At 56.5% G+C, this 24,200-nt stretch overlaps 4 protein-coding genes across 18 annotated transcripts in view; 2 read left to right on the plus strand and 2 right to left on the minus strand.

The window, feature by feature from the left end:
- The window catches only part of HSF4 (heat shock transcription factor 4), a 5,885-nt gene extending 4,596 nt beyond the window's left edge, over positions 1-1,289 (plus strand). For 2 of the 3 annotated variants that reach the window (XM_032284172.1, XM_032284170.1), the window contains exons 10-13: positions 193-298; positions 398-463; positions 630-699; positions 980-1,289. In XM_032284172.1, the coding sequence (XP_032140063.1) occupies positions 193-298; positions 398-463; positions 630-699; positions 980-1,134 (397 nt within the window). In that variant the 3' untranslated portion in view covers positions 1,135-1,289. The remainder of the gene's footprint in view (positions 1-192; positions 299-397; positions 464-629; positions 700-979) is intronic. The other variant, XM_032284171.1, reaches the window with a different exon arrangement.
- Positions 1,290-1,825: 536 nt separating this feature from the next.
- NOL3 (nucleolar protein 3) lies at positions 1,826-7,472 on the plus strand. 8 transcript variants are annotated; one of them, XM_032284190.1, is made up of 4 exons: positions 1,826-1,917; positions 5,910-6,212; positions 6,358-6,687; positions 6,790-7,472. In XM_032284190.1, the coding sequence occupies exons 2-4, from the start codon at positions 5,918-5,920 to the stop codon at positions 6,795-6,797; spliced, it is 633 nt and encodes a 210-aa protein (XP_032140081.1). In that variant the 5' UTR covers positions 1,826-1,917; positions 5,910-5,917; the 3' UTR covers positions 6,798-7,472. The 8 variants fall into 8 exon arrangements, with proteins under 8 accessions (XP_032140081.1, XP_032140080.1, XP_032140079.1 ...); XM_032284189.1 differs by having other exon boundaries at positions 1,851-2,286; positions 5,907-6,212; positions 6,790-7,469; XM_032284188.1 differs by having other exon boundaries at positions 1,851-2,286; positions 6,790-7,469.
- KIAA0895L (KIAA0895 like) lies at positions 7,339-16,495 on the minus strand. Of its 4 annotated transcripts, none has more exons than XR_004270571.1 (8): positions 15,917-16,495; positions 11,743-12,368; positions 11,517-11,660; positions 11,116-11,248; positions 9,892-10,197; positions 9,699-9,796; positions 8,338-8,659; positions 7,339-7,898 (listed from the first exon to the last, which is right to left on the minus strand). XR_004270571.1 is itself a non-coding variant. In XM_032284168.1 (8 exons), exons 3-8 carry the CDS (start codon positions 12,310-12,312, stop codon positions 8,495-8,497), a joined length of 1,416 nt encoding a protein of 471 aa, XP_032140059.1. In that variant the 5' UTR covers positions 12,313-12,368; positions 13,221-13,401; positions 15,933-16,495; the 3' UTR covers positions 7,339-8,494. The 4 variants fall into 4 exon arrangements, 3 of the variants coding, with proteins under 3 accessions (XP_032140059.1, XP_032140060.1, XP_032140057.1); XM_032284168.1 differs by adding an exon at positions 13,221-13,401 and having other exon boundaries at positions 7,339-8,659; positions 15,933-16,495; XM_032284169.1 differs by having other exon boundaries at positions 7,339-8,659; positions 15,933-16,495.
- A 474-nt stretch (positions 16,496-16,969) lies between these two features.
- EXOC3L1 (exocyst complex component 3 like 1) lies at positions 16,970-23,473 on the minus strand. 3 transcript variants are annotated; one of them, XM_032284164.1, is made up of 13 exons: positions 22,903-23,473; positions 22,306-22,466; positions 22,005-22,224; positions 19,866-20,478; positions 19,671-19,788; positions 19,409-19,534; positions 19,222-19,322; positions 18,902-19,012; positions 18,029-18,158; positions 17,800-17,922; positions 17,565-17,720; positions 17,350-17,474; positions 16,970-17,269 (listed from the first exon to the last, which is right to left on the minus strand). In XM_032284164.1, exons 1-13 carry the CDS (start codon positions 22,946-22,948, stop codon positions 17,080-17,082), a joined length of 2,220 nt encoding a protein of 739 aa, XP_032140055.1. In that variant the 5' UTR covers positions 22,949-23,473; the 3' UTR covers positions 16,970-17,079. The 3 variants fall into 3 exon arrangements, with proteins under 3 accessions (XP_032140055.1, XP_032140054.1, XP_032140056.1); XM_032284163.1 differs by having other exon boundaries at positions 22,306-22,481; XM_032284165.1 differs by lacking the exon at positions 18,902-19,012 and having other exon boundaries at positions 22,306-22,481.
- Between the last annotated feature and the right edge of the window lie 727 nt (positions 23,474-24,200).

The raw sequence follows: 24,200 nt of genomic DNA on the forward strand, positions 1-24,200 counted from the left end.
GATCTCTTGACCTCGTGATCCACCCGCCTCGGCCTCCCAAAGTGCTAGGATTACAGGCGTGAGCCACCGTGCCCAGCCTCTCCTATCATTTTCTAAATGTTGGGGGATTTAAATCTCGATGTCAGGGTTCATTGGGAACTTAATGGGGGGAGGGTCAGACACTGCAGGCCAAAAGCATTTCTCTGTGCACAGCGGGCCTCTGGGCCTGGAGAGGGGGGACAGGAGCCCAGAGAGTCTGCTGCCTCCGATGCTGCTTCGGCCCCCCCAAGAAAGTGTGGAGCCTGCAGGGCCTCTAGATGTGAGTACCCCTTCTGCTGAAGCAGAGGCAAGAGGCCTGGTGGGGTATCGCGCTCTGTGGAGCCTGGGGAGGGCACCACTGACCCAGAGCTCTCCTCAGGTGCTGGGTCCCAGTCTCCAAGGGCGAGAATGGACCCTGATGGACTTGGACATGGAGCTGTCCTTGGTAAGAAGTGGGTCGGGAAGGGCAGAGACGGGGATGGCTGAGCCAAGCCCTCTGGTCCATGGCTGTTCGCTGTGAGCTGGAGCCGTGTCTCCAGGAGGACTGCTGCAGCTGCCCACTTAGCTGCTAGATCCCCTCCCCAGCTGCTCCCTGCGGTTCTCACATGCAGATGCAGCCCTTGGTTCCAGAGCAGGGTGAGCCTGAGCTGTTGGTCAAGGGATTAAATTCTCCAAGCCCAGGTAATGGTTGTGATGACTCCCACCTAGAAGAAGGCCTTGACTGGGCTAAGCTACCTTGACTGAGCAAGGGGGCAATCTGAAATTTGCAGGGAAATTCCGAGTTCAGACTGCCCTGCAGAGAGTTCCTTGAGCCCCCCATGCCCTCACCTCTGGGTGAGAGTGGGAGGTTAAGAATGGATGTTTCATCCTAACTGAGCAGAAGGCAGGTGGGCAGGGCTCTCCTTCCCTGAAGAAAGGAGGGGGAACGTTTCCCTTGTGAACACTGCCCCACTTTTCCTAGGGAAGGACCCCACGTTGGGGGCGCCACTCCTGCTGGATGTCCAGGAAGCCTTGGGAGGCCCAGCCCTGGGCTTGCCTGGGGCTTTAGCCGTTTACAGCACCCCTGAGAGCCGGACCGCCTCCTACTTGGACCCGGAAGCCAGTCCCTCCCCCTAAGAACCTGGCCTCTGAAGGGGGCTGGAGTCAGTCCGTGGCTGCACACCCATTTTGGCTTCCTGGCGCCCCCTGGCGGGGGTGAGCGAAGCCCCCACTACTCATCATCCTCTCTCCACTACCCTGATTAGCCCTGCACATAAATTCCATTTTTTTTCTGTTTCTGGTCTCTTTTCTCTATCGGCCAGGGAGCACAGGAGTTGTGAATGGGGGTGATTTTGCATTTGTAGAAGCGTTCAGATACTAGGTCTTTAATAGAGGAGCCCCGGGAGGGTGGAGGTGGTTGGGGATCCGGTGCCTAGCTCCCCTGCCTAGGCCGGGATCCAGGGCTGGCGCTGGGACACTGCAATGTCTGGGAAACGTGGGCTTCTGGGTCACATTCAGCTCTGCAATGCATGCGTTCTGTGATCCTGGGTGAGTCAGTACCCCTCTCTGAGCTTCCTCTGTGACAGGCAGGGAAGAGGGGTCGATGACAGGATAGATGCAAAGCACCTGGAAATTGGCAGGCCCTGACTGGGCACTGGACTTGTGGGGCCGCGGGCCGAACTGACCCCTCCCGGCCTCATCTCCCGGTGCGCCCGGTTGGGGAGGGAAAGCTGACTACGTGCACGTCCCCGGCCAACGCGCGGCCTCCGCGGCGTGGCTCCCAGTGCCCGGGGAAGAACCCTCACCCTCCCTATTCCCAGCAGCCCTGGCCGCCCCGCCCCCGCCGCAGCTGCTGCACCCACCCCCACCCTGCCCGGCCCTTTCTGCACCGTCATCTCCTGCCCCGCCGAGGTTCGACCAGTGAGTGGGGCCGCCCAAAACGGGCCAGACCGGGAGTCCCACTCCCGGCTGGGGGAGGGAAGGGAAACCGAGATTGGACAGAATCAGCGCCCCACCACCAGCAGCGGCACTGGGGTGGGGAGGTCTGTGGGCCCCGCCCTGCCGCTGGACTCTCAGGCTCTGGGACTGGGTGGAGGGAGGTTAAGGGGATCCGTGCGGTCGCACATGCGCAAAGGCTCCACAGTGTCCCCAGACCCTGGCTCCCCGGCCAGAGAACCCGAGTATCGAGGTGGGGTTGGAGTCTGGGACTCAGCTCCACCCGCCGCCACCTGGCTCTCTGGGAAGCATCTGACCTGTCACGCTCGAAGGACTGACCGCTAAATAACTTCGGTATTGAGAACTGTTAAATCCTCAAAGGGAGAGAGCCCAGACCAGCTGGAATCTCTACCCGCCAGACAGGAAAAAGGGCAGGACGTGGGGTCATAGGAGGAGAAAGCTAACATGAAAACAGGCTGGAGTAGAGAGAAGAAGGGGCCAATCCAATCTGCACCCTCCCTGTGTCTGTCCCGAGTAGGTACTCTCTCCCTCTCCCTTCCTGTGCTCACCGATTGGAGGGACACTCTGGAAGCCTCAGTTGAAGAAAGCAGAGGATCTGCATGTACACAATGCAGTGATATTGATTATATGGTGGTGAGGGCATATGTTTGTTTACTGGGTACACAGAAGAACTACCTGCCCTTGGGACACTTAGGCATTGGTGTAAACAAGGGAACATTTGAGTCGTGGAGATGGATAGGTCCATGAAGTGGAGGGAGGGGAAGAGGATTCCAGCATCAGCAAAGGCTCCAAGGTGCCAGGGCCATAGTGAGTTCTCCCAGCCCTGACTGGTGGAGGGAAGCTGGGAAGGGCCTGGCTGTCCAGGGTGGTGGGAGGAGGTTAGAGTAGCCAGACTAGATAGTTAAGGTCTGATAGGCAGTGGGGTGGGGTGGGGGGAGGTAGATAGGTATTTAGGATGGAATTCTGCTAGACAGGAGAATATAGTTCAGTTCCTCATAGTTCAGGCTGGAGCAAGTAAGATTCCAGTTTTACCACTGAATCTCTGAGCCTGTCTCCTCATCTGTAAAATGGAAACAGTAATCCTAGCCCAGAAAGTTGTCAAATTCACTGTGCTGTGGGGTCTAGTGGAATGGGAGTGACAGGGGCTCAGAGGGACTGTTACAGGACATGAGGTGACTGTGGTGGGGTGGTGAGGCAGCAGCTGATGGATACTCACTGAGAAGTGGAGAAGCAAGACTTGTCACAGACGGGACATAAAGAGAGATGGAGGTGGCTCATGTCTGTAATCCCAGCACTTCGGGAGACTGAGGCAGGTAGATCACCTGAGGTCAGGAGTTTGAGACTAGCCTGACCAACATGGAGAAACCCTGTCTCTACCAAAAATGCAAACTTAGGCGGGCATGGTGGTTCATGACTGCAATCCCAGCTATTCAGGAGGCTGAGGCAGAAGAATCATTGAACCCAGGAGTCGGAGGTTGAGGTGAGCCAAGATTTTGCCATTGCCCTCCAGCCTGGGCAACAAGATCAAATCTCTGTTTCAAAAGAAAAAAAAAAAAAGAGAGAGAGAAAGAGAGAGAGAGAGAGATGGAGGGGCAGGGGATAGTCCTGGTCTCGGCTTGGTAGCCCAGGGGGAAGGGCTTCAATGGGCAGGAGCCAAGGTGTGAAGTGACGGGGGAGATATAGTGTGACACCAGAGGGTACTGAGAGAGACCTGGGAGGCAGGATGGAGGCTAGGACCAAATCCTTTCTCCCAGAGAAGGCCCAGCCTCCTAGAGTCAGAGGGGGAGGCAGAGGAGGGACAGCAAAGGGAAGAGGAGGTGGAAGGATGCTGTGTGAACAAAGCCAAGGCAGGGAGGAGGGGAAGTTATTATGGGGGTGGGGGTGAGCTGAGGCCATGGTCCAAAGCCAGCTGTCTTTGCCTCCTAATGCCAGGGGTCTTGCTGGCTGCATCAGGCCACTCACAGGAATGGGCCATAATCCCTGGTTGGGAATAAATGGACAAAGCAGCCAGGTGCGGTGGCTCACATCTGTAATCCCAGCACTTTGGGAGGCTGAGGCAGGCAGATCACAAGGTCAGGAGTTCGAGACCAGCCTGGTTAACATAGTGAAACCCTGTCTCTACTAAAACTACAAAAAATTAGCCAGGCATGGTGGTGAGTGCCAGTAGTTCCTGCTACTCGGGAGGCTAAGGCAGAAGAATTGCTTGAACCCAGGAGGCAGAGGTTGCAGTGAGCCGAGACCATGCCACTGTACTCCCCAGCCTGGGCCACAGAGCGAGACTGTCTCAAAAACAACAACAAGAACAACAACAACAGAAAAAAAAAAAAAGGCCGGGCGCGGTGGCTCAAGCCTGTAATCCCAGCACTTTGGGAGGCCGAGGCGGGTGGATCACGAGGTCAAGAGATCGAGACCATCCTGGTCAACATGGTGAAACCCCGTCTCTACTAAAAATACAAAAAATTAGCTGGGCATGGTGGTGCGTGCCTGTAATCCCAGCTACTCAGGAGGCTGAGGCAGGAGAATTGCCTGAACCCAGGAGGCGGAGGTTGCGGTGAGCTGAGATCGCGCCATTGCACTCCAGCCTGGGTAACATGAGTGAAACTCCGTCTCAAAAAAAAAAAAAAAAAAAAACAAAAGACAGGGACCAAGCAGATTAAATCTCCCTAATAGCTGCTGTTTGGTAGAGATAGTCTCTCATGAGCCAGGCATGGTGGTTCATGCCTGTAATCTCAGCACTTTAAGAGGCCAAGGCAGTGGATCACTTGAAGTCAGGAGTTCAAGACCAGTCTGGCCAACGTGATGAAACCCTGTCTCTACTAAAAATACAAAAATTAGCCAGGCGTGGTGGTGCATACCTGTAATCCCAGCTACTCTGGAGGTTGAGGCACGAGAATCACTTGAGCCCGAGAGACTGAAGTTGCAGTGAGCCCAGATGGTACCACTGCACAACAGCGAGACTCCATCTCAAACAAACAAAAAACCATACAGTCTCTCAAAATAGGGAGATCTATGGAGGAAAATCATGGAGAAAAATCCAAGTTCGGTGAGCATTTGTTGGTAGCTTGTATGAGCTAGGCCCTAGGTACTTTAAGATCAAACAAAATGTTTGTAGGTCATTCCCAGGTCAGCAGGGAGACAGGTGGGTCTCAGGTGATATCAAGAGATCTCGGTCAGAGCTAGGCCTGAAAAAGATTCTGGTATCTTTGCTCAGGAATCAGGGGACCAGGAAGGGTCATGAGACCACATTGGGGTCGCAGCTGGTGAGAGGATGCAGGGGCATCCTGCTTGGAAGGGCTTGTCTTGTGAAGTTGCATCTCAGGGTCAAGGTAAGGGAATAGGGGCAGGGAGGCTGTCAGCACTTTATGCTCTGGGTGCAGAGGGGATTGGAGGGGAGAGTGTGGAAGCAGGGAGCTCTGATCCCAGGTTCTGCGGGGCCAAAACAGGGGGCAGAAGGCTAGACTTAGTAAGTGCTGAGGATGGTGAGAGAAATATTCGGCAGACAGACTGGAAAGGACTTGTCTGCAAGCTGGGTGTGGAGTATCAGCTTCAATCCTAGGTTTTTCTGCCTGGATAGGTGGGGAAGTAGATTTGAGAGAAAGGCAATAGTTTGGATAAACAGGGTCTGAGCCCGGCTCAGATCTGCCGGGGCTGGAGCTCAGAAGGTCCTGGATGGGGAGGGCATTCAGAGAGTGGATGCGACTCCTGGGAGAGGCAGGGGAGAGGAGAGCCACGGCTGACGTTTAGGGACAGAAGGAGGAGCCTGAGGAGGAGACAGGACGCTGAGTTCCCTGTGTTGGCCTCCAGGTCCTGTGCTTGCGGAGCTGACTGGAGGCTGGGATCAAGGTGAACTTAGACCCCAGCCCACGTGTTCACTGGAGGCATTGAGAGAGGTCAGAGGCGGCGCGGAGAGCAGGGAGGGCAACCCCCTATTACTTCTCTCCCCTTTCCCCAAGCAGCTCCAACAATGGGCAATGCGCAGGAGCGGGCGTCGGAGACTATAGACCGCGAGCGGAAACGCCTGGTCGAGACGCTGCAGGCGGACTCTGGGCTGCTGCTGGACGCATTGCTGGCGCGGGGCGTGCTCACCGGGCCTGAGTATGAGGCGTTGGATTCACTGCCTGATGCCGAGCGCAGGGTGCGCCGCCTACTGCTGCTGGTGCAGGGCAAGGGCGAGGCTGCCTGCCAGGAGCTGCTGCGCTGTGCCCATCGTACCACTGGCGCGCCGGACCCCGCCTGGGACTGGCAGCACGTGGGCCCGGGTAAGCGCACGGGGCCGGGCCTAGGGCAGGGAGGGGGCGGAGCAAAGGTCCGGGGAGGGCGGGGTTGTCGTCTCCCCCTGAAGCAGGCGAGTGTGAAACTGCACCGGGGTCAATTGAGCCTCAGTCACTTCCATTTCTGTCCCAGGCTACCGGGACCGCAGCTATGACCCTCCGTGTCCAGGCCACTGGACGCCTGAGGCACCCGGCTCGGGGACCACATGCCCCGGGCTGCCCAGAGCTTCAGACCCTGACGAGGCCGGGGGCCCTGAGGGCTCCGAGGCGGTGCAATCCGGGACCCCAGAGGAACCAGAGCCAGAGCTGGAAGCCGAGGACTCTGAAGAGGCTGAACCAGAGCCGGAGCTGGAACCCGAGCCCGAGGCAGAACCAGAGCCGGAACTGGAGCCAGAACCGGACCCAGAGCCCGAGCCTGACCCAGAGCCCGAGCCCGACTTCGAGGAAGGGGACGAGTCCGAAGGTGTGAGGCCACCCAAACCCTGAGCTGGTTTGGCGGGAGGGTATCGCCTGGGGAGCGGATGGCAGGCCCCACCTCCTTGACAACTGTCCCGGTCATCTTTAGATTCCTGAAGCCCAGAACGCTGACCGACTGTGCCCCGCCCATGCTGGATAGGACCTGGGATGCTGCCGGAGCTGGATCAGATGCCACCAAGGCTCGGTCTAGCCCAGTACCGCTAGAAGTGGAGAAACTCCGGAGGGTCAGCAAGGACCTGGGCTTTCTCCACGATTCTGGCTGTTTGCGTAGGAACTGAGGGTGGGTGCCCCTGAGTCCCAGTGACCTGGGCAGCCCCAAGCCCACCACAGTCACCACCCAGTCCTCAGTCCTAATCTGCCCTTAGGAGCCCAGGCTGCACCCTGGAGACCTCAGACCCAGTGCCCTGGTGGGACATGGTCCTGACCTTCATGCCCACATACACAACCCATTTTCCCTAATGAGCCACTTGGCAGCCTGCGTAGGTACCAGCTCAACCCCATGCAAGTCCCTGGGCTTAACATGTAGCAAAGGGAGGGGGACTTCTCTCCATGTAGGGAGGGCTTAGAGCTCACAGCCTTGAGAGGTGAGACTAGAAGAGGGGAGCAGAAAGAGGGGAGTAGACAGAGGCCACAGACATCATTGTCATTACTGTTTTAATTGTCTGGCTTCCCTCTGGACTGGGAGCTCAGTGAAGATTGTGACTAGTAACTTACACAAAAGGCGCTGTACACATATTATATTTGCTGACTATATGAATAAGGACTTTCCAACTGCGTTTCTGAGTTTTACAGATGGGAAAACTAAGGCCAGAGGATAGGAGTGGGGCTCACACAGCTAAGTCTGAAGGGAAACTGGAAGCAGCAACCACCTGTGCACCTCACCTGGTCTAGGAGGGGTTCAGGACTTGGGCCACCAAACTCTAGGGGCCTGTCCCTCAGGCACAATTGCAGCTCCTCCTAGGCTGTGCTAACCTCTGCCAGAGACCAGCTGTGAGAGTGAGACAGGAACAGCAGAGGCCAGTGGAGGGGGTGGGGACAGGGCCAAGGGAACTTTTGGGCTTGACTCACAAGGCCTGAATCAGAGTGTGTGTGTGTGTGTGTGTGTGTGTGTGTGTGTGTGTGTGTGTGTGTGTCTGGAAAAATCGGTGCCTTCCAGTAAGGAGTATCCTGTTCTCCCCATGGAATCTTCAGGAGCTGCTGCTCCCAGCCACAGAAAATAGAGCGCATAAATATGGAATAAATACATAATCAGTGAGAGAGGCAAAGTGTTGGAAAGAATACCCCAGACCAGCTGGGTCTCTACTGACCCCAGGCTCAGACCATCAATCACCCCAGGAGAAGGGATCCCAACCCCCACCAGGACCCAGTGAGAGGTAGACAGCACAAATGCTGAAGGAGCACCGAGGGGCCAGGTGGGGGAAGGGAGACACTGGAGTACCCCGACACCCAAAGCCATCTCATGCAAGAAGAAGTTTCTATTCCCAAACCACCCCATCCCCATCAACGCTCAGCTCCCTTCCTGCCCCCATGCCTTCCCTCTGTTCAACCGAGAGCTGGAAGGCGGAGGGCAACTCAATTTGCCAGACATGCTGCTGCAAGTCCCCAGGCCCCAAGAAGGCTAGCAATGGACACAAACCCTCTGATGTTGCCGCTCCTCCTCATGGAATGCTCCTGCCCTCTCAACACCCCCAAGAAACACCCAGGCCGTGGAAGCACAGAGCAAACAGCTTCATGTTCTGGGGGCCCATCTGGAGCTTCTGTCCAGGGCCTCTGCCTGCAGCCCTCAATTGACATTAGTCTGGCAGCAGACGACCCAGCTCTGCCTCATCCAGCCGGTTGGTGGCCATGATGTGCTCCAGCTGCTGCCGGTAGCGTGCCAAGTCCTGCATGAAGTGGGGCACCCGGGTATTATCCAGCACCCCATGGGGCCGCAGGTGGTCCACGTCTTCATAGGACACCTGCAGGAGGAAGCTGGGTATCAGGCGTAGGCAGCAGCCCCTGACTTTCAGGTGGCTGGTTCCAGACCACTGCTTACAGCTTACTGCCCTTTGCTCTGGGACTCCTTCCTCTCCCTTCCTGATCCACAAGCAGCTACAACGTTTTGTACTACAACATTCTAGGCTTAATCCTGGGTCTTTGCTTTTTCTCTCAATAGTTTCTATTTGTCAGAGATGTCCCACAACCCCACTCCTCTCTCCAGCCTACCCTCTCCCCTCACCTCCAAACATGGGCATCCAACTGCCTCCTTAACTAGTCTTCCCCTGGATAGCCCTCAGACTGGCCCCATATCCAACGGTCAACTCCTGGGTGCCAGCTTATGCCAGCTCCACCCTCTTCACAGTCACCCAGGTCAGATTCCAGGGAGGGGGCTTGGACTCTCACCCTCCCATCAGGGAAGCCACTGAGTTAAAATGATTCCCCTCTCTGAAGAGCCCTCCAGCTAGTCCCTTCCTCTCAAACCCCATGGCCACTGGTTAGACCAGACCACCAACCCTTCTGCAGGAGTGACAGGAAAGGCCTCCTCCTCATGCCCTTTCCCTCCCTTCCCTAGGCCTCTCTCCAATCCACCTCCCATAAAACATCCAGAGGGCGCCTTCTAAAGCAAATTATCAGTGCCACTCCTCTGCTTAAAGCTCCTCCCACTCCCTGTTGCTTCAGACGAGGTCCACTTTCCTTGGGCTGGCACAAATGCCAGTGCCAGAGAGTTGGTCCCTGTCCATTTCTGCAGCCTCCTTCCCCTGGCCTTCCTGATTGCTCCCTTGGCCTGGAATGTTCACCTCCTTTGAGATGCAGTTTCTAAACACACCTGCAGCCTCCATTAGGCACCTGGTTTTAGCTGTCAGAATCATTTCATCTCTTGTTCTCACTTCCACCCACGCTTCCCCCGCCAGCAGAGGCCTGACACCCAACCCTCAGTCCAGTACCAATCTGAGGCTCAGGGTATACTACGGCAAAGCAGGGAGCTGGCTGAGGCTCTCAAGGTCCACAGTCCCTCACCTTGCCCAGTGAGGTCAGCAGCGGGAAATCGATGGTCTGGCGATGTCGCAGAATGCGCACGATGCCGTCTAGGTACACCTGGTCCTTGCTGAAACAACCTGGGAGCGCGGGAAGTCGGTGAGCCCCGCCACTCGCCCGAGGCCCTGCCTCTAGACCGCCCCACCCTAGGGACCTCCCCTACGCTGGCGCCCACCCGGAAGCGAGGTGTCTGTCTGGCCGCGCTTGGCGCGCACGCAGTACTCCCAGCGCACGTTGGCGTCCTGCACGTAGCGCGCCAGGTCCTGGAAGAGCTGGCGGAAGGACATGCGCGCAGCGCGGTGAATGGTGTAGTAGAGCAGCGCGGCGCGCCACAGGAATGGCTGCTTGCGGAACAGCACGCTGTGCAGGCTGGCCAGGCCCTCCTCTGTGGGGTTTGCCGGCCGCAGCCCGTACCGCAGCCGGCCCTCCGCGTTGTGCCACGGCTGGCGCGCGTTGTTCACGCCCCGCAGATAGTGGGTGCCTGCGGGGAGGGCGAGAGGAGGTGGCGCTGGGCGGGGCGTTTGGGGACCCACCTGTGAGCCCAGCCCAGGCCCTCCTCCACCCGGCCCGGGGCTCTGGCCGCGACATTTCCATCCTCATGCTCCCTAACTCAGGCTACCACACAAGTTCTCCCAGCCCCAGGCAGCGTGGAGCCCTCCTCCAGTAGACTCGCACCTAAGGATCCACAGAGGCTCACATACATGAATCCTCTCCCATCCGTCCCCCACCCTACACACACACACCTACGCACGTGTACGAACTCTCCCGAACTGACATTGCCCCCAGCCCTCCTGAGCACAAGAATACATATACCACCCTGCCCAACATCCTGAGTGCCCATATCATTTTGAACAGTCACGCTGATGCCCCTGGTAAAGAACACCTCTTGCCCACAGCAACAGTATTGCCGAGGAAGAGGGACAGACAGATAGGAATAGTGGTTAGTGCCCTGCGCCCTCCTGCCCAGCCTGGCCTGTCCCCTCCTAAACCAGGCGCCGTGTGTCCTCAAGCCAAGTTCATTCCCAGGATCTGGACTTCCACCCTGGAGGGCCCGCGTGGTGGCTAGCCTGATGGGACCCTGAGGGTTCTCCCTCTGGCCTGTCAGGGCCTCATCAACCTTGCCCCCACTGCCAAGACAAGTCGGAGAGGAAGGAGAGAGAAAAATATACCCAAAAGGAGCAAGAGATGAGGGCGCGCCCAGACTGTGGGCAGGCATGTTCTGGCCTACCTCTGAGAGCCAAAAGGAGGAGGTAGCTGCTCAGGAAGGGAAAGCCCCGACCTCAGGAGGGAAGGGGGAGAAACAAAAAGGGGAGTTACTGGGGTCCCTCCTTCCCACCCCTCCCACCTCCCAGTCCCCTTTCATGCCTACCCCCCCCCGCCCAGATGTTCACATCCTGACCTATCTCATGCCGCAGCATGCCCTCCAACCAGTACTGGCGGGCTCCGGTCAGGTTGATCGCTAATGTGGGCCGGCTGTTCTCCACCATCATCACTGCCTGGGACAGCAGATTCTCACTCAGCTGCACCACAACCTGCAGGTGGCAATGCTCTGAGCCATGGCCACCAGCCCGGGGCCAGGATGCAGGTGGACCCAATTATACCACCGGGCAGTGGGGCCAGACATTTGGCCAGGACACCTGCCCTCCACCACCTCTGCTCAGAAACAGCTCCCACCTCACTGGGGCAGGGGCAGGGGCAGGAGCAGGGGTTGGTCAGGTGTGGAGCTTGCCTGGGACCACCCACAAGACATCCTGATTTGGGGCATGTAGAGGAGGGGCTCTGCAGGCAGGACAAGCTCACCTCCCCAACGCAGCCCTCCTTCTGCATGTATTTGCGCACAATGGACCATATCTGGCACTTGGTGAGCAGCTGCCCCCCAGTGGCAGCCTCAAAGTGTTCATAGGTTCCAAACTTCTCCAGAACAGCCTCAATGATGCCAATTGCCTGTACACAGGGCCACAGTGGCTGGTCAGGACAAGCCCCTTGGGTGGTCAGGGCCAGGGTGTGGTGGGCAGGCTGGACTGACCTGATGGATGAACTGTCCAGAGGCCTCACAGTACTTCTCCAGCACAGCAGTGGGCACGGGCTCCTGGTACTCGAACTGTGGATTGTAGGTGTAATGGGACTGGAAGAACTTGTCTCGCTCACGGTCCATGTTGGTTGGCCGCAGGGCCACCAACATGCAGGGGCTCTTGCTGGCACCATGACCTGCATCCCTTTGAGTCTTAGCAATGTGAGGCAGGGAGGCTGCAGGCCGCAGGGTGCCCCCACCTGGGTTCCGTCGCCGTCCAGGTGGAGGCCGTCCCAGGGTGCCACGACCCCGCCGGCCAGTACTATTTACAGTGTAGGTGCTCTCACTGCGACGCATGTGGCCACGGTGGTCCAAGTGCAGCTGTGAGAAAGGCTGCTGCTCAGGCTGGGGCTGCAGTGCTGGGGGGACTGCCAGAGCCAGAGGCAAGGCCAGGGACTGAGACCAGGGGTACAGTGGTGGCCCATCTCGGTCTGAGGGCTTCAGCCTATGGCGCAGGGATGAGGGACTGGTAGGCGGGCTGTGGGGTGCCTGCTCATACGCCTGAGCCCCCGAGTCCAGCACCATTCTGTCCTGGGGGTCACATCCAGCTGAGTCACTCCAAGTCCCCACACTGTCGACCTCTGGGGACACAGAAGGGCATGTGGAGACCAGCATGAGTGGGTGTGACCAGAGTACCTGCAGGCCCTGTGCTCCACACTGCCTCTGCTGGGCCCTTGGTGGGCCCAGGCTCTGCTACCAGGGGTCTGAATGGCTGCAGCATTCATTGCCTCCAGCAGACTTGCCCAAGTATACTGGGCTGGGAGAAAGCAGGGTTTTTTTTTCATTTTTGTTTTTTCAGATAGGGTCTTCCTCTGTCACCCAAGCTGGAGTGCAAAGGCATAATCATAGCTCATTGCAGCCTCCAATGCCTGGCCTCAAGCGATCCTCCTGCCTCAGCCTTCCAAAGTGCTGGAATTAAAGGCGTGAGCCACTATACCCAGCCAAAAGCAAGAGTTTTAAACACCCACCTAGATCGGTGGTTACTGGAATCTTCTCAGCCTGTGAGCTCCTGAAGGCAAGGAATGAGCCCCTTACTCCTGATTCTAATCTCTGTGCTCAGCAGTCACTAAATCTGGGAGGTGGTACAGTGCAGCCTCAGCTGCCTGGACAGATTAGGTAGGTGAGAAGGCCTCAGGGGCTGCCTTCTGCCTATGGCATCTTCTTAGTGCCACCCCTGCCCACCCACCTGGCTTTATCCACATCCTCCTGCCCATTTGGCCTCAATTTGAATCTGTCTGAGGGCCCCACACTTAACGCCAGCTCCCCCCAGAATCCCCTCTCTCCTCTGGGCCATCTGTTGAAATCCAAATTTAGAATCTGCTTTTGGGGAGCAGAGGGAAGCTTCAGCAAATCCAAACAAGCCAATCTCTGGCCTGTCCCCTATCTGAGGGATTTTTCAAGTGGTCATCCAAGGCCAGTGTCAGGGTGCTCACCCCAACTCTGTTCCAGGACTCAGTCTCTCCCCAGAGACTGCCTGGAGAGGCTCCAGCTGCCGAGCTCCCTTGCCTGCTCAGCGACTCACTTCCAGCATTTCTCCTCTCTCCTACATCATCAATCTCTTCCTCTCTACTGGAGTCTTTCCATCAGCACAAACACATGCTGTTATTTCTCCATCTTAAAAAAACAAAACAAAACCCTCACTAGAATCCACACTCTTCCAGCTACAGCCCCACTAGGTCTCCCTCTATCTGCTCCTATTACACCACATACCTTGAGTCAACTATACCCAGTCTCCAGTTCCTTCTTTCCTGTTCTCTCTCTCTCTCTCTTTTTTTTTTTTGAGATGGAGTTTCACTCTTGTTACCCAGGCTGGAGTACAATGTCGCGATCTCGGCTCACCACAACCTCTGCCTCCGGGGTTCAGGCAATTCTCCTGCCTCAACCTCCTGAGTAGCTGGGATTACAGGCACGCGCCACCATGCCCAGCTAATGTTTTGTATTTTTAGTAGACACGGGGTTTCACCATGTTGACCAGGATGGTCTTGATCTCTTGACCTCGTGATCCACCCGCCTCGGCCTCCCAAAGTGCTAGGATTACAGGCTTAAGCCACCGCGCCCAGCAGTCTTTTTTTTTTTTTTTTTTTTTTTTGATACGGAGTCTTGCTCTGTCACCAGGCTGGAGTGCAGTGGCGCGATCTCTGCTCACTGCAACCTCTGCCTCCTGGGTTCAAGTGATTCTCCTGCCTCAGCCTCCCAAGTAGCTGGGACTACAGGCACGCACAACCATTCCCAGGTAATTTTTATATTTTTAGTAGAAACAGGGTTTCACCATGTTGGCCAGGATGGTCTCGATCTCTTGACCTTGTGATCTGCCCGCCTTGGCCTTCCAAAGTGCAGGGATTACAAGCGTGAGCCACCATGGCTGGCATCCCATTCTCTCTTAAATTCACTCCAATTAGCCTTTTCTTCCCTGCTTTCCATCCATATTGATTTGATCAAGGTCAACAATAACCAGCAATGACCTTCATATGGATCAGCACCCAATACAGTTAATCACTGCATCCTGAAAACATGCTGTCCACTTGGTTTTCCAAACACACTCAAACTTAGTTCTACCCCTACCTCACTGGCTGTTTCTCATTGGCCTCCCTTGCTGGTAATCCCTATGACCCTGACCTCTTAACACTGTAACCCTCCAGGACTTGTTATGGAAACTTCTGCATTTATGTTCACTCCCTAGCTGTTCTCATCCACTCTCGTGGTTTTAAATACATTGGCTCAGACTTCTTCCATAAACTTTAGACCAGTGTTGCCAATTTCAGTGCAATTTGAGATAGGGTCTATTTGTCCAGGCTGGTCGTGAATTCTTGGTCTCAAATGATCCTCCCACCTCAGCCTTCAAAATAGTTGGAAACACAGGCACACACCATCATGTCCAGTGTCAGTGCAGTGTCTTCACTTGAATGTTTTTTGTTTGTTTGTTTAAGATGGAGTCTCACTCTGTTGCCCAAGCCGGAGTGCAGTGGTGCAATCTCGGCTCACTGCAACCTCTACTTCCTGGGTTTAAGCAGTTCTCTGCCTCAGCCTCCCGAGTAGCTGGGATTACAGCTGCCCACCACCATGCCTGGCTAATTTTTGTATTTTTAGTAGAGATGAGGTTTTACCATCTTGGCCAGGCTGATCTTGAACTCCTGGCCTCATGATCCCCCTGCCTTGACCTCCCAAAGTTTTGGGATTACAGGTATGAGCCACTGCACCCAGCCCAACTTGAATGTTTGACAGGCATATCAACAGAATATATCCATTTCAAACAGAATATGTCTGGGATGTTCCTCCCCCTATATAATGGCATGGGTCACTCACTTTCCTCAAATCTCTGCATCAATATCATGTTATTGGAAAAGCCTCTTTAGGCTGGGCACAGTGGCTCATGCCTGTAGCATTTTGGGAGGCTGAAGCAGGTGGATCACCTGAAGTCAGGAGTTCAAGACCAGCCTGACCAACATGGAGAAACCCTGTCTCTACTAAAAATACAAAATTAGCCAGGCGTGGTAGCACATGCCTGTAATCCCAGCTATTTGGGAGGCTGAGGCAGGAGAATCATTTGAACCCAGGAGCCAGAGGTTGCAGTGAGCCAAGATTGTGCCATTGCACTCCAGCTTGGGCAACAAGTGCAAAACTCTATCTCACACAACAAAAAAAAAAAAAAAAAAAAAAAAAGAAAAGCAAAGCCTCTCTAAGAACATGCCCTCTATAAAATAGTAAATCTCCTCTCCCCTCTCAACTATCTTCCCTTTCCCAAATTGTTCTCTGTAGCAGTCATCACCATCTGAAGTGTACTTCAGTACACTTTATATTTACATGATAGGTATATTTGATGGTTATCTGTTTTATCCTTTCCAACATTCCCAGCTGTGTCCCCAGAACAGTGCCTGGCCTAGAGCAGTTGCTCAATAAATAAATGAACCCAAGAGCCCTGCTCCTATCAGAACTAGAATTATTCCTTCCCTGCACTTTGCTTCACTACCTAGACCTCATCTTCTCCGTCTCTACTCCCTTCTACCCTGCCTAATGACCAGCTGCTTGAAAAGACTTCAGGTCTCAGGCTTTACTCCCTTTAACTAACTACACTTTTCTGGGCTCCTGACCCTTTACAGGCTTCTACCTGGGCCACTCCCCTCCATCTCACCTTTCATTCAACATACCTCCTCGAAATTACCAGAAAACGCGTTCCTTTCGTGTCTCGGGTTCTTCCGCCAAGAATGTCCTTGCAATATATTTCTGGAGCAAACTCTTAAGCATTCTTCAAGTCTCACTTTAGGCCTCACCTCCTCCAGGAAGCCTTCCCCGCGTCTAGAGTCCCACTGCTTCGGCGACTTTTTTACTCAGAGCTGTCACTGTCGGATCCTAGGTCCGTGTCCTCCCACCATCCCCTGAACTCCCCGAAGGCAGGAACCGGGTCTGATTCACCCTAGTGTACGAAGCACCCAGCACTAGGTGCATAATTAAAGGATGGATGGGGGAGGAGCCCCCGACTACTAAAGGCGGGGCCTGGTGACAAATGAGAGGGTGTGGCTTGTGCCGATAAGAAGCCCCGGGAGAGGATAAGGCGAAGAGCCAATGGGGAACCAGAAATCGAGGAAGGGCGTGACATGCAGCCAATAAGCGGCGGAAGATAAGGCGAAGGGCGTGCCCAATGGAGGGTGGGGCCAGGAGACAATGGAGTGAAGGATTCTCCCGGAGATCAGGAAAGGTCGCGTCGCGCGCCTCCTCCCGGCCTTTGTGGGGGTTCTGTCCGCGTGCCGCGCCCCCACCTGTTCGCTCCTCTTCTTGCCGCCCGCAGCCCCCGCTCTGCTACACCGGCCACCGACCACCCAGCCGCCGGGAGCCAACGCCGATGACGCACACCCTCGGGCGCGCGCACGCTCTTAGGAAGGCTGGGGGCTTCGCGTCAGTCTCCGCGCCGGCGCGTCCCCGAGGCCACTGGGGGCGGGGCCAGGCCGGGGCGAGGGGGCGTGTTCGTGGTCCTGGGCCCACCCCCTTCCGAAGGCCCCCTTGGGTTTCTTGGATTCAAAGGGTCCCAGGCTGCCAGGGCGGCCGAGACTTCCGCTCACTGCCTGGGTGCCGAGACGTAGAGCCTAGTCCGCGGCCTCGGGAAACGCAGTCCGCACAGAGGGCCAATGCCTGCCTAGAAGGGGCGCAGCTCGTGTACCAGTACGGGAGCCAGGATACCTTGGGCGTGTCACTGTGCAAGGATTCCCCCAACCTTCGCGGGCACTTTTATTCGACCCCTTCTCCAACACACACAGACGCGGGTCCAGGAGCCGTGGTTTATTCTGCGGACAGCGGGGCTCAGGCGCAGAACCCCGAGCGCAGGCAGGAGGCCGACTCAGGCGCGGGTGCAGGCACAAGACTGAAGAGGGCGCGGCGGTCAGCGCAGGGCGAGGGCGGCGGCCCAGCCTTAAGGAAGCTGAGCGCGGCCAGGCGCTGCTCTTGGGACAAGCCCCCGCGCAGGTCCAAGAGGGCGGAGACGTGGTCCTCGCTGTAGGGGCAACAGGGGCACATCAGCCCGGCCCTTGTCCCCCTTCCGGCTTCTCCTTCCTCCCCGACCTCCGTCCGCACCTCACATCGGGAAATTGTTGCCGCAGGCAAGCCACCTCGAGGCCCAGAAGCGCGGGGTCGTGGAGGTTCAGCAGCTTCCTCAGGGCGAGCAGCACCGGCGCGCAGTGCGCGCTCTCCTCCAGGCCCTAAGCACGTCGGGGTAGGGTTTCAGCCGGCCCTGGTCTCCCACCCAACCACTGAGACTCTCCCCGTCTGCCCGCCCAAGAAGCTCTCACCAAACCGAGGAAAAGCTGCTGAAGCTGAGCAGCATCGTGCTCCAGGCGCTCGGCCGCCTGGGTCCTCTCGTCGGCTCCGCGGCACACCAGGCGGCCTTGCATCAGCGCGCTCAGGTACTGAAGCACCACGGCGCGCTCGGCCTCAGCCAGCAGCACCTGCGGGAGGTAATCAGGCGGGTGCAGGTTGCCTCTCTTACCCGCACCACTCCTTCTCCAGCCTTTTCCCCCAACGCACCTGAACCGTGGGGTTCCGCACGCGCCAGAAGTCCCGACAGAAGCGCTCTGTCCGTTTGCACACACTTTCTAGTAGCTCAGGGCTCGACAGCCACCGGCGCGAGGGCAAAGCCGCGAACAAGGGCTGGGGAAATGATCCAGACCTGGCATTTCCGCGGAGACTCCTGTACTTACGCTGTACCTCCACCTCTGCACCTCCTGCTCCGATGCCGACCTGAAGAATGCCTCACCTGGAGCTCCGCCAGCAGCGCCTCCAACACCAAGCGGCAGATCCTCCTCTGCAAATCGTCCAGCGCAGCTTCCACTGGAGCCAAGGCCCCTGAAGCCGCCCCGTCCAACTGCAGGACAGACACTGAGGAGCTGGACCGAGTAAAGCTACGGCTTCAGGACCAAGGCCAAGGCCCGCATGGCCCTAGATGGTCCAACCCCTCGGGCGCCACCTTGTGGGGTAAGTGTTTGGCGGGAGGGAGCGAGAACGGCTCCCTGCACTTCTAGTCTCAGGCAAGGACCAGGGCTGGGAGGCGGGCGCTCCGCGAGCTACAAAGGACACAGCCCAGTGGGACCTGATTGTAATTCGCGGTGCGACCTTGAGCAAAACATTCTTTCGGTTTCTGTTTCCTCATTTCCTCACTATCCTAGTGGGGAGGGAGTAAAAATCATCACTAATTTGTCCTCCTTGCCCCCACCAAAAAGAACACACTACCCAAGAGGGAGTGTGTGTGTGTGTGTGTGTGTGTGTGTGTGTGTGTGTGCACTCAACTGCTGTAACCCCAGGCATTACTGGCACAGAGTCGGGCCTTGATAAATATTTGCTGGATGAATGAACAATTGACACTGTGCCAGGCAGGCACTGTGCATGTTACCTCATGTGATTCTCAGAATATTCCATTAGTACCCACATAATATTGAGAAAAGTGAGATTCAGAGAGATTAGGTAACTCATCCCAGGTCACACAGCTAGAAATCAGCAGAACTAAAATTGGAACCCCCCCAGGCGATGTGAGTCCAAACTCCCTACTGTCCTAGTGTGGGCTGGGTCCATGCAAAATAGATACTCGATAGGGGGTTAGGGAAGATGGGGCTCCCTGGGGGCCTTCTGGTACCTGAGTGCTGACTGGTGGTTGAGGGTGGCCAGTAAGTAGGACACGTAATGAGGGGCCACTGCTTCCCCCCTGAGGTGGTCTCGGGAGAATCTGATCAGTGCATCACTGAAGCTGCAATGGGCAGAGGCGGCTCCTGGACTTGCTGCTATGCTGGCACCCCCACAACCCTAGTCCTTGGTACTCCTGTCCCACCTCCAAGATACCCAAGTATTTGATTGACAGAACTCTTTCCCTGTGCTGTGTCTTATTCACCCAGACCCCCTTTGGGCTGCCTGGGGAGCAGGGATAGGGATCAGGAATGGGTGAGTGCCTCTGCAGACCTCCTCAGGAATACGCCCAGTTCTGACAGTGCCATGCCTTGCACTCGCCGTTGCAGTGACTCACTGACCGGGCTGGCCACACGAATGTTCTCCTCCAGGATCTGCAGGCAGAAATAAGCAGCCATTGGCAAAGCCTCCTCTCCCTTGCTCCATGGAGACTGCTGCCTTCTGGCCACTTCCCACCTACCTGCATCACAATGGCTGGCAATGGTGAGTAATAGGAGCCCGATGAGTCTGTGTTGGGCTCCTGCTTCCGGCCCCACTCAGCTACCTCCTCATCCAGTGCATTCTGCAGCCACTGGGCCACATTTGCCTGGGGGAAGGGGCCAGGGGCAAAGGAATGTAGCAGGACTCTGATCCTGCCAGAGATGGGTACACATTCAACTCTGCAGATCAAGGCCCACAGCAGATAAGTAGGGCTTCTCTGGACCTGTGCCCCAACTATTCACCTGGACGTTGGCCACAAATGTTGCCTCCAGCTGCTCAATGTTCTCCACGGTCAGGAGAGGCTCCAGCTGGGATACATCAGCCTCAGGCCCCAACTCTAGGCTCCCCATCATTTCCTGCCTGGAGATGGATGGCCTGGTGTCACACCAAGCCCCAGCCTTTGATCCCCCACGTCCCACTGCCCCAAGGGCACTGACCCTAGGTACACATGCAGTGCCCAGTGCAGCAAGGTGAAGGCATCAGCAGCTCCCAGCTCAGGCCCTGTAAGGAGGTGCTGCAGGCTGCAGTGCAGGCCACTGTGCAGGGTGTAGGCCCATAGCTGGACCACATTGTAGTGTGGTGGGCAGCAAGGCGCTACTAGTGCCTCAGCTGTGGCCAACTCAACTGGCAGGGCCACTCGCAGAGCCTCCAGCCACTCTGCTAGGGCCCCTGGCGCGGGCAGCAGAGGTGACCCGAAGTGGGCCCGCTCCAGACCCTCCTGTAGTGCCCGCAGACAGCGCTGCCGCCAGTCCCGGGGGGCCTGGCCTAGGGGGGGTTTTCGTCCAGTCTCTACCTCCGCCACACGCACAGCAGCCACCAGAAGGGCTGGGTCCTCCCGTGCCAGCTTCCCTGCAGTCCCTGCAGCTGCTTCCACAGCCTGGCCCAGTGCCTCAGCCAGAAGGTCCAGCCCCTGGAAGACTGGCAACTCCAGGACTCCCAGGAGTGCCCATGTATCCTCTCGCAGCTGTTCCAGCTCCCGAAGGCTCACATATGCCTCCAAGAACTGTTGGGCATCAATCAGGATCTCTGTGTGGGCCACTGCGGCTGGCACTGATGAGGATGAAAAGGAGACAGCCTTGGGTCTCAGCCTTCCCAACACCTCAATGTCTACAGCAGGGGATACTAAGGCCCAGGGCTGGGGTGATGTATAAAATATTTAATAATCAGTAAAGTAAGCTGGGCACAGTGGCTCACACCTGTAATCCCAGCACTTCGGGAAGCTGAGGTGGGCAGATCACTTGAGGTCAGGAGTTTGACACCAGCCTGGCCAACATAGTGAAATCCCATCTCTACTAAAAATCCAAAAATTAGCCAGGTGCGGTGGCAGGTGCCTGTAATCCCAGCTACTCAGGAGGCTGAGGCAGGAGAAGCACTTGAACCTGGGAGGTGGAGGTTGCAGTAAGCCGAGATTGCACCACCGCACTCCAGCCTGGGTGACAGAGTGAGACTCTGTCTCAAAAACAAAACAAAACAAAAAACAAACAAAAGGGCCTGGCAAGGTGGCTTATGCCTGTAATCCCAACACTTTGGGAGGCTGAGGCGGGCAGATCACTTGAGGTAGGGAGTTCGAGACCAGCCTGACCAACATGAAGAAACCCTATCTCTACTAAAAATACAAAATTAGCTGGGTGTGGTGGTGCATGCCTGTAATCCCAGCTACTCAGGAGGCTGAGGCAGGAGAATTGCTTGAACCTGGGAGGCAGAGGCTGCAGTGAGCTGAGATCGCAACATTGCACTCCAACCTGGGCAACAAGAGCAAAACTCTGTCTCAAAAAAATAATAACAATAATAATAGGCCGGGCACAGTGGCTCGTGCTTGTAATCCCAGCACTTTGGGAGGCCAAGGAGGGCAGATCACAAGGTCAGGAAATCGAGACTGTCCTGTCCAACATGGTGAAACCCTGTCTTTAATAAATACACGAAAATTCGCCGGGCGTGGTGACACACACCTGTAGTCCCAGCGACTCGGGAGGCTGTGGCAGGAGAATTGCTTGAACCCAGGAGGTAGAGGTTGCAGTGAGCCGAGATCCAGCCACTGCTCTCCAGCCTGGCGACAGAGCGAGACTCCTTCTCAAAATAAAAACTAAAAAAAAAAAAAAAAAAAAAAAGACACATAAACAAAAAACCACAAATAAAAAAATAACCAGTAGAGTACTGGCCAATCTAAGAGGATCTTGGCAATGTCCTAGAGGCCAGGTGGGCCAGAGGGCAATGCGTGAGCTCATGGAACACGAAAAAGCTGAGGATGCTGGAGGGAGGGCAGGGGAAATCGAGGGGCCCTGCCAGTAGTCACTCAGCCACTCTGTTAAGGAAGAGTTTCAATATATTGGTAAGCAGGTGGCCAGAGTCACGTGACTGGGTGTCTGTCCCAACTCAGGCATCCCACGCTTGGGAACCCCAGGATGAGCCGATTTGCACCCTGCCTCATAGGCCATGGGCAGCCTGGGCTACTCTCTGGAAGGTCCCTGGTGTGCCGCTCTATATGGTTCCCCATCTAGTGCCCCAGCCCTTTGGTCAGGGATGGGTGTTTGTGGACTGACCGTTGGAGACTGAGGACCAGGGTCCCTGCATCTCACCTGCCCGTAGCCGAGGCAGCAACTGAGACAGGGCCTGCAGTTGCTTGTGCTGGGCAACCTGCTCCCGTAGGGGCTGTAGGGGCTGTGAGGCCTGGGACACACCCTGGAGCAACCCACAAGCCTGGCTCAGGGCCTCCCGGGTTTCCTGCACGGACTCAAGGGCCCGGGCCAGCTGCCACACACCAGTCTGCACGCCTTCCAGGTATGACTGCATCACTGACTGTGGAGAGATGGAGCCAGTGAGGCCTGGCCAACCCTGCAGCACAGTCCCAGCACCCACCCCACCCTGCTCCATGCCTACCTTGAGGCGTGCTTCCAGGGAGCAGGTACGCTGCACCTCTCGGCTGCGGTACTGGCCTAGCCTGGCCAGCTGCTCCGGCTGGTAGAAGATGCCCGAGGCCCACTTGAGCGCTGCACCCCGGGCTAGCCGCTCTGCCCGCTCCTGCTCCGGCCACTCAGGCCCTGGGCAGGAAGAGCCTGGGTAGCCGTGTCAGTCAGGGAGGGGGAGGGCCCAATGCCCCCAGTCCCATCTTTCTTTTCTATTTATTTATTTTTTTTTTTTTGAGGCAGAGTCTCGTTCTGTTGCCCAGGCTGGAGTGCAATGGGGTGATCTCAGCTCACTGCAACCTCCGCCTCCAGGGTTCAAGTGATTCTCCAGCCTCAGCCTCCCGAGGGGCTGGGATTATAGGCGTGTGCCACCATGCCCAGCTAGCTTTTGTATTTTTAGTAGAGATGGGTTTCACTATGCTGGCCAAGTTAGTCTTGAACTCCTGACCTCAGGTCATCCACCCATCTCGGCCTTCCAAATTGCTGGGATTACAGGTGTGAGCCACCATACCCATCCAGTCCCATCTTTGTTGCCATCATTCCTCCCCCAGCCCACTTAGAAGGTTCATACCAGGGGACAACGTGGGCTGCATTTCATCCTTGGCTGCTGAGTCCATTGCGGGCCTGGTGGAGCCGGCGCTGAGGTGGGCCCGGGGCAAGCAGGCAGAGTAGATGCCCCTCTGAGCTGCTGCCTCTGTCTAGGCCCTTCTGAGAAGGAGGAAGGAGGTTCTTCCTGGTCCTCTCAGGAAATGAGAGGGAGGAGGTGTGATGCAGTGGGCACCTGGGAGGCTTTGCCTGCTAGGTTTCCCAGTTATGCCCCTGCAGATGCCAAGTGAGACAGGGTGGGCACAGGTCTCAACTGGACCCTGGTCCTGCTCTGAGCTGCACAGGACAATTTGGTACAGAACTTACCAGATTTGATCAGGCGTCCAGTTCGCCCTCCACAAATGATCTTGACCTTGAGAACAGCCCTCTTCCCCCAATGGAGCTGGGCATGCCTGCCACTCGTTCACAGGGCCTGGGTGACTCCGGCTGACTCCAGCGTGCAGCTGAATTCCTCTCCCCAAGGAAGTCTCTCCCACTCCCCAGCCCAGAAGCCCCTTTTTCCCACCAAGGCTCCTCCCTCCCCAAGGCCACCGACAGAAAGGAAGGAAGCTGAGTCTCTGGCATTTTATTCCCAACAGGAAAAAGCATTTGCATGGAGGGTGGGGAGGGCTGGGCGCCACTTCCCTGAGCGGGGGTGGGGGGGGGGGGGGGGGGGGTGGTGGGCGGGATGTACTTGTGATCAACAAGTCTTGACCAGCCCTCCTAGAACCTCTTAGTGCTCAGAACAGGAGACAGGGATTTGCTAGACTTGGCCTCAACCTGGGGTGGTGGGCAGTGTGCAGATATGAATGTAGATGACGTCAACATCACAGGATGGAAACTGTGTTGACCTGACTCTGAGGAGGGTGTGTACCTCTGTGGAGAAGTGAGAGGTGGCAGGCTGTTGTTAAGAGGGGTGTGGCCAGGGGTGGCAGGAGAGGGTCATGAAAAGTGTGTTTATCTTTTTTGTTTGACAGGGTCTCAATCTGTTACCAAGGCTGGAGTACAGTGTCACCATCATAGCTCACTGCAGCCTCCTGGGCTCAAGCGATCTGCCTGCCTCAGCCTCCCAAAGTGTTGGGATTACAGGTATGAGTCACCACAACTGGGCAGCTATGTTTTATCTTGAGAATTACAGGGACCCAGGAAAGGGACTACAAGGTGGTAATAATTTAGTGGATGTTCAGTCCACCACCCAAATCCACCCTTCAGGATAGAGGCACTCATTCTCCAAATGTGAGTGTAGGCTGCTGAGGTTACACCACTGAGTCTCTCAGTCAATAT

This window comes from Sapajus apella, unplaced genomic scaffold (assembly GCF_009761245.1).
Source record: "Sapajus apella isolate SASKATOON/1434 unplaced genomic scaffold, GSC_monkey_1.0 scaffold15, whole genome shotgun sequence".
In the NCBI taxonomy this organism is placed as follows: domain Eukaryota; kingdom Metazoa; phylum Chordata; class Mammalia; order Primates; family Cebidae; genus Sapajus; species Sapajus apella.